Source organism: Stenella coeruleoalba (assembly GCF_951394435.1).
Source record: "Stenella coeruleoalba genome assembly, chromosome: 13".
In the NCBI taxonomy this organism is placed as follows: Eukaryota; Metazoa; Chordata; class Mammalia; order Artiodactyla; family Delphinidae; genus Stenella; species Stenella coeruleoalba.
In genome coordinates this window covers 59,958,481-59,974,821 of record NC_137159.1, presented here as the reverse complement: position 1 = coordinate 59,974,821, position 16,341 = coordinate 59,958,481, and the positions used below count along the sequence as shown (strand labels likewise).

At 45.2% G+C, this 16,341-nt stretch overlaps 1 protein-coding gene and 1 long non-coding RNA gene across 2 annotated transcripts in view; one reads left to right on the top strand and one right to left on the bottom strand.

The window, feature by feature from the left end:
• Positions 1–674: 674 nt before the first annotated feature.
• Positions 675–13,386, bottom strand: CYP1B1 (cytochrome P450 family 1 subfamily B member 1). The gene is made up of 3 exons (XM_079940394.1): positions 12,974–13,386; positions 11,353–12,396; positions 675–8,497 (listed from the first exon to the last, which is right to left on the bottom strand). Exons 2-3 carry the CDS (start codon positions 12,393–12,395, stop codon positions 7,909–7,911), a joined length of 1,632 nt encoding a protein of 543 aa, XP_079796520.1. The 5' UTR covers position 12,396; positions 12,974–13,386; the 3' UTR covers positions 675–7,908.
• LOC307195856 overlaps positions 12,294–16,341 on the top strand; it is a 134,003-nt gene continuing 129,955 nt past the window's right edge. Inside the window, exon 1 of the long non-coding RNA XR_013830976.1 lies at positions 12,294–12,429. This is a non-coding gene — a long non-coding RNA (uncharacterized lncRNA). The remainder of the gene's footprint in view (positions 12,430–16,341) is intronic.

Below are 16,341 nucleotides of genomic sequence, written 5' to 3'. Positions count from 1 at the left end.
TCCAGACAGAAGGGAAGGATTAGAGAAGCAACCATCGAAATTTTGGTAGCCCCACCAGCTTTTCTCAGCTCTGCACAAGCAGAGGATGTCAGGACCAGAAGTCTGTATTTCTGCAGATGTGGGGACTAGTTGTCCCAAAGTGAAGGTGAGTGAGAAGTAAAAGCAGAACTCCAAAGCCATGGAAGCATAGCCATTAATCTCCTTGTTTGGAGTTAACTTTTCCACCAGAATATTACTTGGTACAGGTTCTCTCCTTTATCTGTCTTGAGGTGTTGAGTGTGTTGTGCTTCAGAACTGAGGTTATAGGCACTTTTCTGTTTCAGACTCACCTCCTCCGAGAAGCTTTCCTTGATTTTCTCCCTTGAACTGGAAAATACAAATCTCTCCCTCCTTTGAATTTCTGCAGCACTTTATCTGTCTCTTCTCAAGGCTCTTGATATGTATCTTCATATTATATTTATCTTCAGACCCACTTGCTGAAGGAAGCAAGGTTTCTGAATCTTCCCTGCACAGCTATCACGGTGCCTTGCTCAGTGTAGATACTAAATATTGAGTAAAAGTAAAAATCCATTAAGTTGACAAACTGATTCATCTATAGCAGTGCTGTCCAATAGAACTTTCTGCTCTGATGAAAGTGTTTTTCATCTGCACTGTCCACAACAGTAGCCACTAGCCACATGTGGCTACTGAGCTCCAGAAATACGGCTGGTGTAAGTGAGGAACTGAACTTTTAATTTTATTTAATCTTATTTAATTTAAACTTAAATTGCCACACGTGACTAATGGCTACCTTATTGGGTAGCTCAGGTCTATAGGACAATAAGTAATTTCTTTTTGTGAGTGGATTATTTAGGCAGTGATCACACCATCTGACTTTAAAATATAGTGCAAATCATTTGTTGGGGCTGTTGGGTAGGAAATGCACCAGGATGATTGGATATTCCACTTGCCAAGCAACATAAAGATGCCCACCCCTGCCGCATTGACACCCCGGGAAGTGGGATCTCGTGAAGAGAGACAATAAACCATGAACCATGAATGAAATTAAAAGATTAATTTTATGTTATATTAACAGGAGATAAGTCCTATGAAAAAAAAACAGAAGAAGAAGAAGAGCAACGTAAGGGAGTTGAGAGTGCCTGGGGAAGGGGCCAGGCTGAGTATTAAACAGAGAGCTCCAGGCAGGCTTTATTAAGATGAAACCTGAGCTCTGACTACAGGGAGGTGATGGGAAGTTTGGGCAAAGAAAGTGAAAAAGGTGCTAAACTCTGCAGAGCCAAACGGCAAGTCTGTATCATGAGCTGAACTGCCTGGCACACTGTCACAAAAAAAATGAGCCTGGTGGGGCAATGAGGAAGGAGAACAGTTTTTTGTTGGTGGTGGTTTATATTAACCAAGCTTCCATAGCAGTTTCCAGAACCATCTCTTGAAGTTAGGAATTAAAACTAAGTGGCAGACAGGCTCACCCTGCTTTTTACTGCAATAAGTTTCTGGAAACCACATTGGAAAACACGACAGTGAAAATTCAGCCTTATTCTCTCACTGCTTTATCCAGCCTGTTTCCCCACTTTCTCCCTCAATGTCAATGCCAAGTGCTAGGAAAGCAGAGTGCCAACTGGATCTGCCTGGGGGCTGTGGGAACTGCAGAGGCTTAAATTGAAAGGGTGATTGCTGGGAAGGGCAGTGGAAGACCCAAGGTGCCTACTTAAGGCGAGCAGCAGTGAAATGTGAACGGGGGGGGGCGGGGGGACCACAGCAAAGAGTAGCCCCCGCTCGCCACAGCTAAGGAAAGCACGCATGCAGCAGCAAAGACCCAAAGCAGCCAAAAATAAATAAAATTTTAAAAAAAAACATGTATACAAAACAATCATACACATTTCGTTGGAACGCGTACCAAAAAAGTACACATTAGGCAGTATTGAGATGGAGAGGGAAAGAAACAAAAGTAGGCAAATAGTAATAAAAGCAGAATTAAAAATCTTTTAAAGAAGCTGGAAGATTTTGCAGGCTGGTGGAGCGACTCCTAACCCCTGACCTGCCGGGCTCTCAGGGGCTGTTAGGTGCGTGCTGGAATATTGCATAATTTGTGTAATAGTGTGCTGTTTATTTAACATAATATATTTAGTTGGTTAGCTTATGTAGCCTTTCTATCACCGAAAGGGATCTCAAGTGGTCCGAAACCAGTTCCAGTAGCTCCAGTCACACTGTTTTCGAAGGTAGGCTTCCCGTCAACACACCTGACTCATTCATGCCTTGGTTTTGCGCACTCTCTCTCTCTGGCCTGAGAGTATCCTATTTAATCCTATTCAAGGTCTCTGAGAGCAGGAAAGGTTCTGATTAGTCACATGAGCCAATATCCAGTGTGGTGCACTCCTCCACTCCTATCAGAGAGGGTTCTCAAATCAGGCATCCGGTCCAACTTATGGATGGCCTTCAGGCAAAAATTCCTGGCTCACAGATTATGGGAGAGAAGTTTTAATATTATAAAAACAAAGCATGACACACACACCCTTCTTTTTGTCTTGCTTGAGGATGCTTCTCTCAGACGGAAGGAGTATTGTGAGTCTTCCTAGCACTTCACACTGTCATTGTGGCATGTGGCCGAGACAAAGCAGGGGCACTGCTGCTGAAACTCCAGGGATCACAGGAATTGAAAAACAGACGGACTAGCCTGTATACCCAAACATGGGCAGCTTGGTAAGTGACAAGCTCTCTAGTCCAAAGACAGCAGGCTTTGGAGTCAGTTCATCTCCAGGGAACATCCAGACACTGACACTTTTCAACGTAGAACTTTGGCCCGTGACATTACTGCCTCCCTCACAGGACTGTTGTGTGATGATGCATTCACGTGCTTAGCAGGGGGATGAAACACAGTATTAGTTTAAAACATATCTGAGTTTCATTTCTTCCCCTCATACTTGGCCCCTGTTGAAAAGTGTTACTGAAGACCACGTAGCCTCTGTGTGAGTGAATAAAGGAGCTACAAACAAAGCTGTTGGTTACCCATAGCTTGCCCCTACCTGTTTAAACTAGAGTATTTTCCTCCAATCTTTCCCATTAAAAATAATTGCTTCCAAATATATTTGAATATATTAATTTCTTTTCTTTCTCCTCCCTTCTCCGAGAATTATAACTAATAGATCAAAACTTGAGAGCAGAGAGTATGTGAGTCACTAAACCAAAATAAGGGCAAGTTAACAGCCAAAACTTCTGTAGCACTTGTGCAGGAAAACTGACCGATTTTGAGGTTATAGAAACAATCTCTATGAGTTTGCAACACTCACACCTGTTTTATGTCCAAAGCTGCATTCATTCCCCACCCTGCATTCTAGTCTTATATTCTACCAGATTGATTGGGTGGAATTCAACTCTGCTTGACATTTTTGCAAACACCTGACCCCAATTACAATTTTGTTAAAAAATATTTTTCCTACGAAAATATCTATTTCATTCACCCTGAACCTTTATGACCATTTCCAAGATCCTAAGTTAGGACATCTGGAAAACAAGTGAGTATTCTCTTAAACCAATTCCTAACTATACCTTTCGGCTTCCAAAATGATGTTCTCAAGTCAAAGGATCAATGACACTGTGTGCAATTATACTTTACAATTACTTTTCCTGATTTCACAATAATGGGAGCTAAACTCTGGAAGAAATAAGGGGCAGCCCCAGATTACTGCACGGCCCTGCCATCTGTGAGGGTGGGGCAGTGAAAGCTTGGGAGTGCCAGCAGGGGCTCTGGGAAGTCAAGTCTGTTACCAGGTTAAAAATGTCAGCAGAAAAATAATTCCACATAGTGTATTAAAGAATACTCTCACCCATTCTATTTTATTGGACATTAACGGCACTTATTAATTAAGGCACACGTCCCTTACAAAATGAATGAATAAATGTTTACCAACCAAATTAAAAACAAAAGCTTTCCTGTCAAAAGAAAAAAAACGAATGAATGAAATACTCAAGGAAAAGGACTGGTGTGCTGCTGAGGGGGAAGAATATGTCCTGCATTTTTTAGATGAAGCAGAAATATAAGGTCAGAATCTTAAAATCTCAACCTATTCAATCTCTCAAAATTAGAAATTAATTGCCACTTTGCCAGGTGTTTGCCACTGAAATTTAACTTCTGAGTTGGTTCTTATAAATTCAAAAATGTTACCACTTATATGTGGAATCTAAAAAATAAAACAACTGAATGTATATAACAAAACAGAAACAGACTCACAGATACAGAGAACAAACTAGTGGTTACCAGTGGGGAGAAGGAAGGGGGGAAGGGCAAAATAGGGGTTGGGGATTAAGAGGTACAAACTACTACGTATAAAATAAATAAGCTACAAGGATATATTGTACAACACAGGCAATATAGCTATTATTTTGTAATAACTTTAAATGGAGCATAATCTATAAAGATATTGAATCTATGTACTACGCTGTACACCTAAAACTAATATAATATAGTAAGCCAACTGTATTTCAATTTTAAAAAATAAGGAGAAATCAAGAATTTGGTAGGAGACTGGATGTCGAAAGCCTATTTAAAAGAAAAAGGCAAGCTGCCTAAAATGTAGAATGGCCAAAGAAAATATTTACAATGCAACATTTTAAGTCAAGCACTTATAAATAGTAGTTGAAATAAATAAATACATTAGACTGTATTTGCTATAACATAAAGTAAAACTTCCTAACAAGATTATGAAAGTGATTTTTATTATTTTGGTAATGGTGTCCTATTACAGGTAATTACAGGTGTAGAATTTTTTAAATTTGCAATATCAAACAGTAAAAGCCACATATTAATGCTGTGTCCCCTAAATCTATTTCGGTTACAACTATGCATTACAGTTGCTATGTACAGATGGAAAGCATACATGATAAAATACAAAAACAAGAAAAGGTTAAATAAGAAGTTATCCTTGAATTATAAACATCTACTAAAGTATACCTTTGTATTACAAAGTTGTGTCATAGCTAAAAAACATACAAATTAATACATAATGCTGTGCAACTATTTGATCTAATATAGATGTGATATGAAAATATTAAGGCCATAATAGCATTTCACAGGTAAAGGCTAAGTTCTGAGACATGAAAGCTTTTAGATAATCCACAAAACAAACCTGAGACATCTTCCTCTTGTTTTGGAAAAAAAGCAGTTTCCTTACAAAGTCAAAGCTTTAATATATAAATGAAGCATTTAATAAACAATATACTTTAACTATTGTAATAACCTGGATTAGATGTTCTGAGTAAAATGGTGACCAGCAAGTACATTCTTTCTCTGGCAGAAATAATATTAGATTTTCTGATCAAGCTAGTAACCTGATTACGGTAGCCCCCGAATTTGGTTATTTTTATTTGTTTGTTTTTGGTTTTGCTTTCCTTCCTTTAACTGGGTTACAAACATATTAAACAAACCAGGAAATCTCCCACCTTAGTTTCTTCTACCTCAGCCCACTGCCGAAAGTGCCAGATGAACCGAGCCTACGGACATAAAAACCGGCTACAGCACATCTGGACCCGGTTGACTTAAGCAGGCATCCAGATTGGTACATGATTCCTTTTGCTGCCACACCATCTCTCAGAGTAAGCAGGCTAGGGCAACGCCAGATTACTGTCTCAGCCCTGCAGGGGGTGGGGTGCAGGGAAGGGTGGGTAACAATGTTTTGAAATAGCCAGTACCCCCCAAATTGAAATGTATTGGGTAAGCCTGATTTCCACAGTTGACTTTAGTGCCTTTAAAAATACTGGCACAGTGTTTTCATATTCAAGAGGTACAGCTGTGAGATTTTATTAATTAAAATTATATCAAATTTTTATTAATAAAAATTCCAAATTATAAAATAGAGTTGCTATGTTGTAGATTTTTAAAAATCTACTTGGGATTCAACACTGGCACGTGGAACATCTTTCTTCTAAATATTCATACTTCAAACTAATTAATTTTGAAGGAGTAGGAGAATGTCTAACCATCTTTCTTCCTTTTCTTTTTATTTTCCACTCCTTTCTCTTACCAGACCCCGCAACCATCATACACTCCTCCCTTTATAATTTTGATAAAAAGTTTCCTAAAAGTTTAATGAAATGTAACAAGCAGTAAGCTTTTAGGACACTGCACAACTTCTTTTGGACGTTTGCGAGCAAAAAACTTAAAACTCCAAACTTCACTTTGTACATTGTTAATCTTCCATCACTTTTTTAAAAAGGTTTTCAGGTTATTTACATAAACTGAACATATAGATTTTGTTCAAGCTTTATGTTTTCACAGTTACCAAAGTGACTGCTCGCTGGGTTGGCCATCTTCAATAGCACAGCTGATCTGACTGGCTCCACTGAAATGCAATGCAGTCCTCCAAACAATCTCCCAAGACTGATTCTGACTTTCCAAAATACAAACACCAATGCTATTTTTTGAAAATCATTTAAAAGAGAAACTAGGTCCATTATAATGGGAATTCCCCCCTTGTTATTTAATAAAGAACATGCAGATAATTCATTGCATTTTTTCATTATTCCCCAGGCAGACACAGCTTCGATCTCTCTGCCTTTCACAGGCTAATGGTCAGATTTCCAGTAACTTCCTAGAACTCAATAATCAGAATGGGTTTAAAATAAAATTAAAATTTAAGCATGTCAAGAGTTTGGAATTCAAACATATTAACTAGATCAATTTCAAAAAAGATTCTGTATTGTGAATATAATTTTAATAAGCATGTTGTAAAGTGATAAGGAACACATTTTGCAGATCTAATTTTGAGATTTTTCATTCAAATTTTGGATGAGAGAAGAGACTTTGCTTCAACTTGCTTTCCATGATGTCAAAAACGGTTGATTTAATCAAGTTCATACCATGTATTTGGACCAAAATTGGTTAAATTAGTTGTACTTTTCTATTTGCTGTGACATTATAAAAGACACTTTTCAACCCTTTCTTGACCAAAATAATTAATACTGTTTAATAATAAAATAACTAATACATATTGCTTCTGAATAATTATGTAATATATGTACCCATATTGAACACTACTTGGTGACTTTTTAACCTATGAGATTTACTGAAGTCAGTACATTACAATCACACAACTTAAAGCTTAGCTAAGCTGGTAACTTTTTTTCTCGTGATTGAAATTCTGTACTTTGGCAACCAAGAGCAGTATGACTTCAGCTTGGAATTTTTTACAATTTACACTTTAAAATTCATGAAATCACTGAAACCCACTAAATCAACTGCTATCAATTTCTTTCCAAGCAAATAACTTTATGACTCATCCAGAAAAGTAACAGGAAGCCCATCAGTTGGCAAAAAGATAAATCCATCCATAGATATTAGAGCCTAACCAAGCTATTTTATTGGAAAGGTGAGAAGGGAATTTCTGGTCTTTACTTTTTCCCTTATCACCCCAAATCACATGTCTTACACTGAAATTATTTGCCTTTGCATATTCAACAGTATTTCCTGAAACTTTGCTTAATACGGTTTTCGATGGAGCAGACTTCAGCACACAGAACATCCGTCTTGGATCCCACCCGACAAGGCATGGTTACTAATATGCCTCTTTATTAGGTAGTTCTGTATATATGCACATGTGTGTTTTAACTCCAAAGAATGCTCCCTCAAGAAATTATGATTACCAACATTCAATATATGTATAAAAATTCTTCGGGTCCTTTAATTCTTTGACTCAAAATATCTCCTGGAGCTCCTACACAGCCCACTGCTCATGAGATGCCATTCTGAGGACATGTGTACAAAGCACATCATCTGCGGGTCAGTTGGTTTATGCTCACTTTAGAGGCTAATTGAGAAAGTGGCACAGAGGAGCTAGGAAAAAGAAAAGCAAACCTTAATTTTACTCTCCATCCCCCAAGACTTGTGTACTTATAAAATTTCTGCTTGCCTCTGGCTTCTCACTGGCAGTCTTCCTCAGCTTGTAACTTCTGGACAGCACTATCAAGGAGCTCCATGGACTCTCTGAGAGTGACATTGATTTTAAATGACTTGGGTTTAATGGTCAGGCCGTAATTAAAATCCATTTTCGAAGGCTCGTCTGGATTGGCCCTGAAATTGCACTCATGAGCTAGGATGGAGATGAAGAGAAACAGCTGCGTCTTGGAAATCTCTTCCCCGATGCACCGCCGTTTGCCCACTGAAAAAATCATCACACTGCTGGTCAGGTCCTTATTGATGAAGCCATCCTTGTCCAAGAATCGGGCTGGATCAAAGTCTTCTGGGTTAGACCATTTCACTGGGTCATGATTCACGGACCACTGGTTAACAAAAACCACCGTGTCCTTGGGGATGTGGTAGCCCAAGACAGAAGCGTTGGCCGTGGTGGCATGAGGAATGGTGACGGGCACAAAGCTGGAGAAGCGCATGGCTTCATAAAGGAAGGCCATGACGTAGGGCAGGTGTGGTTGGTCGTCTAGGCAGGGCAGCCGGTCCCTACCCACCACTTGATCCAGTTCTGCCTGTACCCGAGCCTGCACTTCCGGATACCTGTTTGGTTTTTAATGCAGAGAGAGAAAATAAGTCAGGAACACTAATTCTTCTTTCATCTAGAAAGCCCATTACAATTTATTTTAATACCACTTTTCTTTAAACTGGCTATCTGAATCAGAAACTGAATTAAGATTTCCAGCAAAAAAAAAAATCTAAAATGGTTTCCTAATTTATCACTGCATTACAGGATGGAGTTTGTTATATTTCCTGTAATAAGTCTCCCATGGCTCAAGCTCTCTTTCCCATCATAAGTCAAAAAAAGGTCTAAGTTTTCTCAGCCTGAAAAAGCACAACAATGGATAAGGTCGACTTCTCCATGGGGCACAGCAGGGACAGTGCCTAGGACCCACAGCACTTTTGAGGGACTCATGAAAATTCATTTCTTATCAGAAGAAAATAAACTTTTAGGTCAACGAGAATGTTTCAATATATAATTTTAATATATTAATCTTTATACCAATGTAGTCATAAAATTTAATTTAAAAAATTTTTATTGAGTAAGATGTCTACAAAGGCAAAAGGCCCGGGGTCCACAAAAATTAAAATGTAACCCTCAAAGTGAGTTCTTCTTTTCTCCTCATCTCCCTAGACAATTCCAGCAGACACACTGTTCTCATTTTATACAAAGATAATTGGTATCCCGAGAGATAAAGCTGCATATCTTCTAAATTTAAAAGCAAATCCCCAATGTTCACGAGATTACGGTACAGATTGTAATACTTATTCACTGTTGCCAATAAAACTAGTACAATCCTTTCGGAAAACAAAGCAAGATCTATAAGGGTAACTCCTCCCCACCCTTTTAAAACCCAGTGATCTAGAAATGTGTTTTCAGGAAATAACTTAGCAGGTACAAAAACATAACCACAATAGCTGAAATTTTAAAAATGCAATCAACATTAAAACACAAGAAATGATTGTACATAACAATCCGTTACTATGGCAAAATGTTATGTAGCCATAAAAAATTACTAAAATCAAGTTTAAAAGACAGGGAAATGTCCACTACAGTGAGTGGAAATGTCAGAAGTCAAAACATTTGTAAATAATTCTTGCGAATCTGAAAAAAAAAATTAAGCACACGTGGTGAAATTATGGGTGATTTTAAAAATCGCCTCTTTAGCTTCATACTTCAGGGGTCTGCAAACTTTTTCATAAAGGGCCAGATAGTATATATTTTAGGATTTGTGGATCAAACCCTCTGCCTCCCAACTATCCAACTCTGCCTTGTGCTGTAGTGTGAAAGCGGCCATAGACCACACAAGAATGAATGGGCATAGCTGTATTTCCATAAGACTTACATACAAAAACAGGTAATGTAATTTGCCAACCCCTGTCGTATTTTTTCACTAAAAAGAAGAAAAAAGGACTCATTAGCTATACCGAATTGAAAGTGATCCCAAAATTGTTTTACTTCTTTTTGCTGCCCAATTGGGGTACCCGGAGAACGATTTACAATTCGGTTTCTAGTGAAAAAAAGAAAGGCTGTTTCAAAAGATAACATGCTTATCTGGGGATGCAAAGGACTTATTGATCCCATTCTGGAATTGTCTTCTTCCTGACCTGTTATTATTGACTTCTCTTTATTCGATTTCTGCCCCTCCCCCATATGTGTTTCCATGATATTAATACTGAAAAGTGATTTTAAATATAACCAAAAAAAAGAAAGAAAGAAAAAAAAGAAGAAGGATTTGTGAAAAGCAGTTGTACAGTACATAAGGAAATATAGGATTCTAATGCAGTGGATTCTAACAACAAAAGAAGTTGTTTTTACCTTCCAGTTTCTAGGGGGCCAGCAAATTCAGCTTCTCCTATCGCTTTCCTGTGCGCCAAGAAATTGCACAACCAGGATTTCTGGTCTCTCAAGGCAATCAAGAGTTGCCTTGAATGAGACATTTACCCCTGGGGTAAGGTTGCCAGATAAAATACAGGCTGCCCAGTTAGACGTGAATTTCAGATAAACAGCGGCTAATCTTTTAATATAACTATGTCCTATGTAAATTTTATTTTTTATTTGCTCAATCTGGGGATACCGGGGACCTGTTTAATTCGTGCGTGTACAAATTTAGCAGAGGTCCGCGACTGGGGTCCAACTAACCGAGCCGAGCCCAAGGATCCTAGAGGGCTGCAGGTGCCTCCCGGATACCCAGTTTGCCTTTCTAGATGCCGCTCTGCGCTCGGTACAGTTACTGCTTCTCCCATTCTTTACACTGACACTTCTAGCGCGGCGGGTTTAGAAACCCAGCACAATCCGCTGGTTTCTGGCCGCTTTCCCGAAGTTTCGGATTAGCAGTCCGTGAGGCCCGACCGCCAATCGCTACCTTTGCCGGTGTACAAAGCCCTGACGAGAGGTTGGCTTTTGGCTCCAGGGCCGGGCGGCTTCCGATCCGCGCTGAAGACTGGCCGAGCGGATTAGGCTGCTGTGTTTATTTAACTTTTTTTTTTTTTTTTTTTTACTGCGCTGCCCTTTCCTTCGGAACCGTTCCAAATTTGCTTCTCCTGTGCCAGTGCGGGAGATCGGGGATGATCAGCGGGCACTGAAAAACAACTCTTGCTTTTCCAAGGGGTTTCACACAAATTTGCCCCCCCTCGGAGCCGGTAGCGACAAGATCAGAGATGCGGAGCCTTCCGGGCGCCGCTGGGTGGGGCGGGCGTGCGCGCCCATCTCGGCCAGCACCGCGCCTTCCTGAGTCGCGCTTTCCGGACGCGGTCTCAGATTTGGGAGGTTGGGACCTGGAGCGAAACCCCAAACCCTCCCTGCGCGCTAGTCGCGACCTCAGCATATTCTAATTCCATTCTGCCTTTTACAGAGGAGGGGAGGAAGGCCATCCCAAGCCTCCTGGAGGCTTTACCTGGTGAAGAAGACGAGCAGCCACTGCAGCGCGGTGGAGAGAGTATCCTGGCTGGCGCCGAAGATGTCTGTGACGGTGGCCGGCACGTACTCTTCGTCCAGCCGCGCGCCGCCGTCGCCAGAGCCCGCGGCAGCTTCCTTTCCTGCCGAGAGCATGAAGGCGTCCATCATGTCGCGGGGAGCGGCCCCGGGCCGAAGGCTTTCACGGTGCCTCAGGAACTTGTCTAGGACGAAGCTGCTGAAGTTGCGATTGAGCGTCTCGAATTCACGGAAGGCAGTGCGCACAGGGTTGGGGAAGCGCTGCAGCCAGGGCAGCACGTCCACCAGGCTGCCCGCGCCCACCGTGCGCCCGAACTCCTCGTTGTGGCTGAGCAGCTCTCGGAACTCGGCGTCGTCGTGGCTGTAGCGGCAGCCGAAGCACACGGCGCTCATGACGTTGGCCACGGCCACCACGGTCAGCGGCCGCGGGTCGAGAAAGGCGCCGCCCGCGCTGCCGCGCACCAGCAGCTCCACCAACTCCCGCGCCTCGCCCAGCACGTGGCCCTCGAGCACCCGGCGGCCGCGCGGCTGGCGCGTGGAGAAGGCTCGCATCGTGCTGTACGCCGCGCGCCGCTGCGCCTTCCAGCTCTCCGAATACTGGCCGAAAGCCAGGCTGCGGCCACCAGACACCACGCGGAAAGAGGCGAAGGGCGGCCGGTCGGCGAACGCGGCGCCCTGCTGCACCAGGGCCTGGCGGATGGCGCGCTCGCCGTTCAGCACCACCACCGGGCAGCTGCCCAGGCGGATCTGGAAGACGTCGCCGTAGCGCCGCGCCAGGCGTGCGAACGAGACGTGAGGCGCCGGGCCCATTGACGCCGCATTTCCGATCAGCGGCCAAGCGAAGGGACCCGGGGGCGCGGACCCCGGCTGCCGCCGCCGCTGCCTCAACAGCCACTGGCCCACGTGCACCGCGGCCAGTACCGAGAGCAGCAACAGGAGCATGGTCTGCTGGGCCGACAGAGGGATAGGCGGCAGATGATCGTCCGGGCTGAGGCTGGTGGCCATGCTGGGGAGAGAAGGGCGAAGGCGTGACACTCAGGTAGGCAGAGAAAGGGGCGGGCGCCCTACGCCCCTACCCCCGGCCTCGGGCTACCGTGCACTGTTGGGTAGGGAGGGGATCGTGCGTAGGTCAGGTCAGGGCTAGCTCACTGGAGACGCCGCTGAAGACGCCTCTTGCCATTCTAAACCTATTCCCCAAAAGCGAAGGGAAGGGTCGTGTTTCTACCTCTCTGTGACCCAAACTCCCCCCGACCCCGCCCCAGCCGCGTAACGGTTCCTGCAATTCAAGGCCTTGATGACTTTTCTCTCGGGGAAGGACGCTCAAGCCAGCGAGAGGGAAGGGAGGTCGTACGCTCGGGGCGTGGAGGCGCTCCCACCGAGAGCGCAGGGAGGTGCTTAGGCTGTGTCCCGGGGAAACTGTGCGGCCTCGATCTGGGGTGACTGCGAGGAAGAGTGCATCAAGGCTGTGGCGCTCAGTTCCCTCTAAGTGCCTACCACCCCGGCCCCTGCGCCCCCCGTCACCCCTGATCTGCGAGAACCCATCACAAGAGGCCGCAGGAACGCGGCTCCGCTGACAGACTGACCTGCAAGGCGGCGCGGTTTCCAGCAGCGCCAGACGGCCGGCTCCGAGGACGGATTGGGGCCTTTGTGGGATTCAAGACCGCAACCTAAGTGTCTCCAGGAAGTCGGAGGCCCGCCCTAGACACCTGTTGCCAGGTCTGGGAACTTTAGCGCCCACTCTGGAGTCTCTAGGCGTCGTCAGAGCCAGAGGCGCTTGGATTGGGATGGGGGCGGAGAAAGGTGTCTTCTTTGCAGAGCCCCGCTGCACCTGGGCCTCGGCAAAGTCAGGGTTTTCTCAGGGCGTGGGGATTGAGACTGCGGTCGATGAACAGAGTCAATTCCCAGCCCCCACGCCTCCCGCACGACTCTGACAGCTGGCGTCGCACAGGCGTGGCCCGTTTGCACAGTCACTAGGGAGAGTCAAAACGCGCCATCCCGCTTCTCTCTTTTTTAAGGTCTGTGTTGGGGAGGAGGCAGCGGGACCTGACGGGGGCGGGGCTTGCGGGGGGCGGGGCGCGCCGGGACAGTCCAAGCCTCTCGGACTACAGCTTGGGTCGCCGCGCGCGCGGGTAGTCACGCGAGGCGGCCCCGGAGCGCCCCGACGGCCTTGGCGCAGTAGCTGGCGGCTTTCCTGGAAGCAGCGGTGTGAACTTTTCGTTTGCCCAAAAACCACTCTTCCTCGCAGTCACCCCAGATCGAGGCCGCACAGTTTCCCCGGTGCCTGAGCACCTCCCTGCGCTCTCGGTGGGAGCGCCTCCACGCCCCGAGGGTACGACCTCCCTTCCCTCTCGGTGGCTTGAGCGTCCTTCCCCGAGAGAAAACCGCTCGAGATGCTTGGGCGCCAGAACCGGGAAAGGAAACCTGTCAGTTTGGAAAAGCAAGTTCGGTTGTGGTAGCGGTTTGCCTTACTGCATCCCGAATTGTTTTATTTTTATTTTAACGTTCTCGCAAGCAAATCGGCCGGTCATGTCAGTTTTGACATGACCACGGCGAGATCGAGAATCCCTGAAGGACGCCGCTCCCCCGCCCCGGGGCCCAGAGTGTCCTTGGCACACAAAGGCCAGCTAGCGCTGGCGCACCGCAGCTGGCCCCAAGGTTTCCCTCGTAGAAACTCCTCCAGGTGGCGCCGCCCACTGGAGAGCGCGGGGCAACGCCGGCCGCGTCGGAGGCCTTGGCGCCCGGCGGGGGAGCCAAGCTGGGACGAACACTGGAGAGAGGAGGGGAGGGAGGGCACTCTGAAGATTCCTGGAGGGAGGAGGCGGGGGGTGGGGGGTAGCAGAGGAGGAGGCCAATCTCCGCGCGCCTGCGAACTTCATTGGGTTGAAAAATCTCTTCTGCTGTCGCCTCCCCCTTGCGTGCGGAGCTGTGCCTTGCGTGCGCCGCTTCTGGAAAGTCGGCTCCACTCATGTCCCTCGGCGCTTCTCACGGCACCTGACACGCCGAGGCAGCGGCGGGGGCGGCGGCCGAGGGCGGGGCGCGGACCGCCACCACCCTCCGCGGCGCACGCACAGCCGCGCCCGCCCGGGCCGCCACCCGAAGGCCGGATCTGGGCTCGCGTTGCTCTCGGAGTGGGGACTCTCTTGTCAAAGGGGAAGCCCAAGGCGCTTGGGCCGCGGTAGCTTCCCCGGCCGCGGCGCCCTTTCCAGTCGGCTAGTACAAAGTATTTTAAAGACCCGAGAGAGAAATGGTCTTTTCTCCAAGGTTGGGGAAAGGACGAGCCCGGAGAAAGGGTGGGTTGTATAGTAGTTACCCAGGTAGGAAGTGTACTTCCGAGCCTCCGGGGTTATCAAGTGTAAGGAAAGAAGTTGGGCGTTTACCACGTGACAGCCCTGTGCTTTTTGAGCTTTACCGGCGCTGCGAATCTCTATTGTTTCCCGGTTTACAGTTGAGGAAACGGGTTCAGAGAGATTATATGACTTACCCAAGATCACACGCACTATAGTAATACATTTACAATCAAACGATATAATCTTAAATGATTTCTCTTTCCAAGTAAATGATTGAAATGCTTGCATGGGCAAAGTGGGGCGGTTTTCTACCCTCCCACCCTCCCTCCTGCTAGCTAGTAAGAAGTGGACCCAGAATTTGAACCCACGAAGTCGCACTCCAGATCGATCATACAAGTTTACGCGGAAGGAAATCCTCAGATAAAAGGCACAAATGCCTTCTTTCCTACCCGCCTTAAAAAAAAAAAAAAAATCAGCTGGGCAGATTTTTTTAATAGTTTCTGGGGTGTTTTGCTTTGTTTTGTTTTACAGAATAGAGGATTCTGAGGATCCTAAAGAAATAGTATGCTAACCTTCTGCAGGTGAATTGGTTTTGAATGAGGGAGGCCTGCTTCATAGCTGACTTTGGAATAACTGGTTAAATTTTAAAGAAAAATAAAGGGGCATCTTAAGAGTCTGACTTACTGAAAGGTTGAAACCAACATTAAAATATCTTATCTGATAAGAAAATGACTTTTTGTAAAATTCTCCATTCAGTAGCTTTTGAGAGGTTCTCTGGAAATGACTTTACACTTCATGATGGGGTACTCAGTTGCGTAAGGAAGTTAGTTTTTGAGCAACTGAGTAAATAAGCATTGGTTTCCCAGGGCTGTGCTGGCATATATAACCTTTGAAATGAATTTTGTAGCAACCTTACAATATCCAGCTTTAGTATGACCTTTGTCTAATCATTCAAGACTGTCACAATGTATCAGTCTCTTACTAGACTTCAGTAGATAAGAACTGTGTATGGGCTGATGCCAATTTTGAGCTATCGACATTCCTGAAAGCTTTTATCACAGTATCTCTACCAGAATCAGACGGGTGGCGGTGCTTTTAAACCAAGTAAATTTCTATCTTAAAAAGTACAAACAAAGCTGTTCCTAAGATCTCCTGTTTAATTCCTGAATAATGTCATATAGTTTTTAGTAAACTAGATACATACCTTTCTGCCACAGCAAATAGTTCAAGCAAACCCTCCTCCAAGCCATAATGCCTTGGGCTCAGCACTTGTAGGACATGCCTTCAAAAGACAGAGGAACCAGTTGGGCAAATGCTGTCAGAAAGATAGACCTTATCAATTATGACAAGCCGAAGCCAAAATGACTGGCTATCGTAACGCTGGGCCTCCGGTTGTCCCAGGCTTTGCGGTGTAGGCTTCTGTCAGAGGGTCCATCTGGTACCTGATGAAAACGCACGGTAAATCCAAAGCGGCCTGTGGGTACCCCCGATCCAGCTCATGGTGGAGCCCTCACTCTAGTGAAAATCCACACCAGGCTTTTAAGTTATCTCAGTTCCTCAACCAAAGCCAGTGGCTGAGGCCTAGGGATCTCCTTTCAGTCAACAACACACAATATGGGGATTTTGCCTTCCCAAAACTCAAATTTGAATTGTTTGGTACAAAT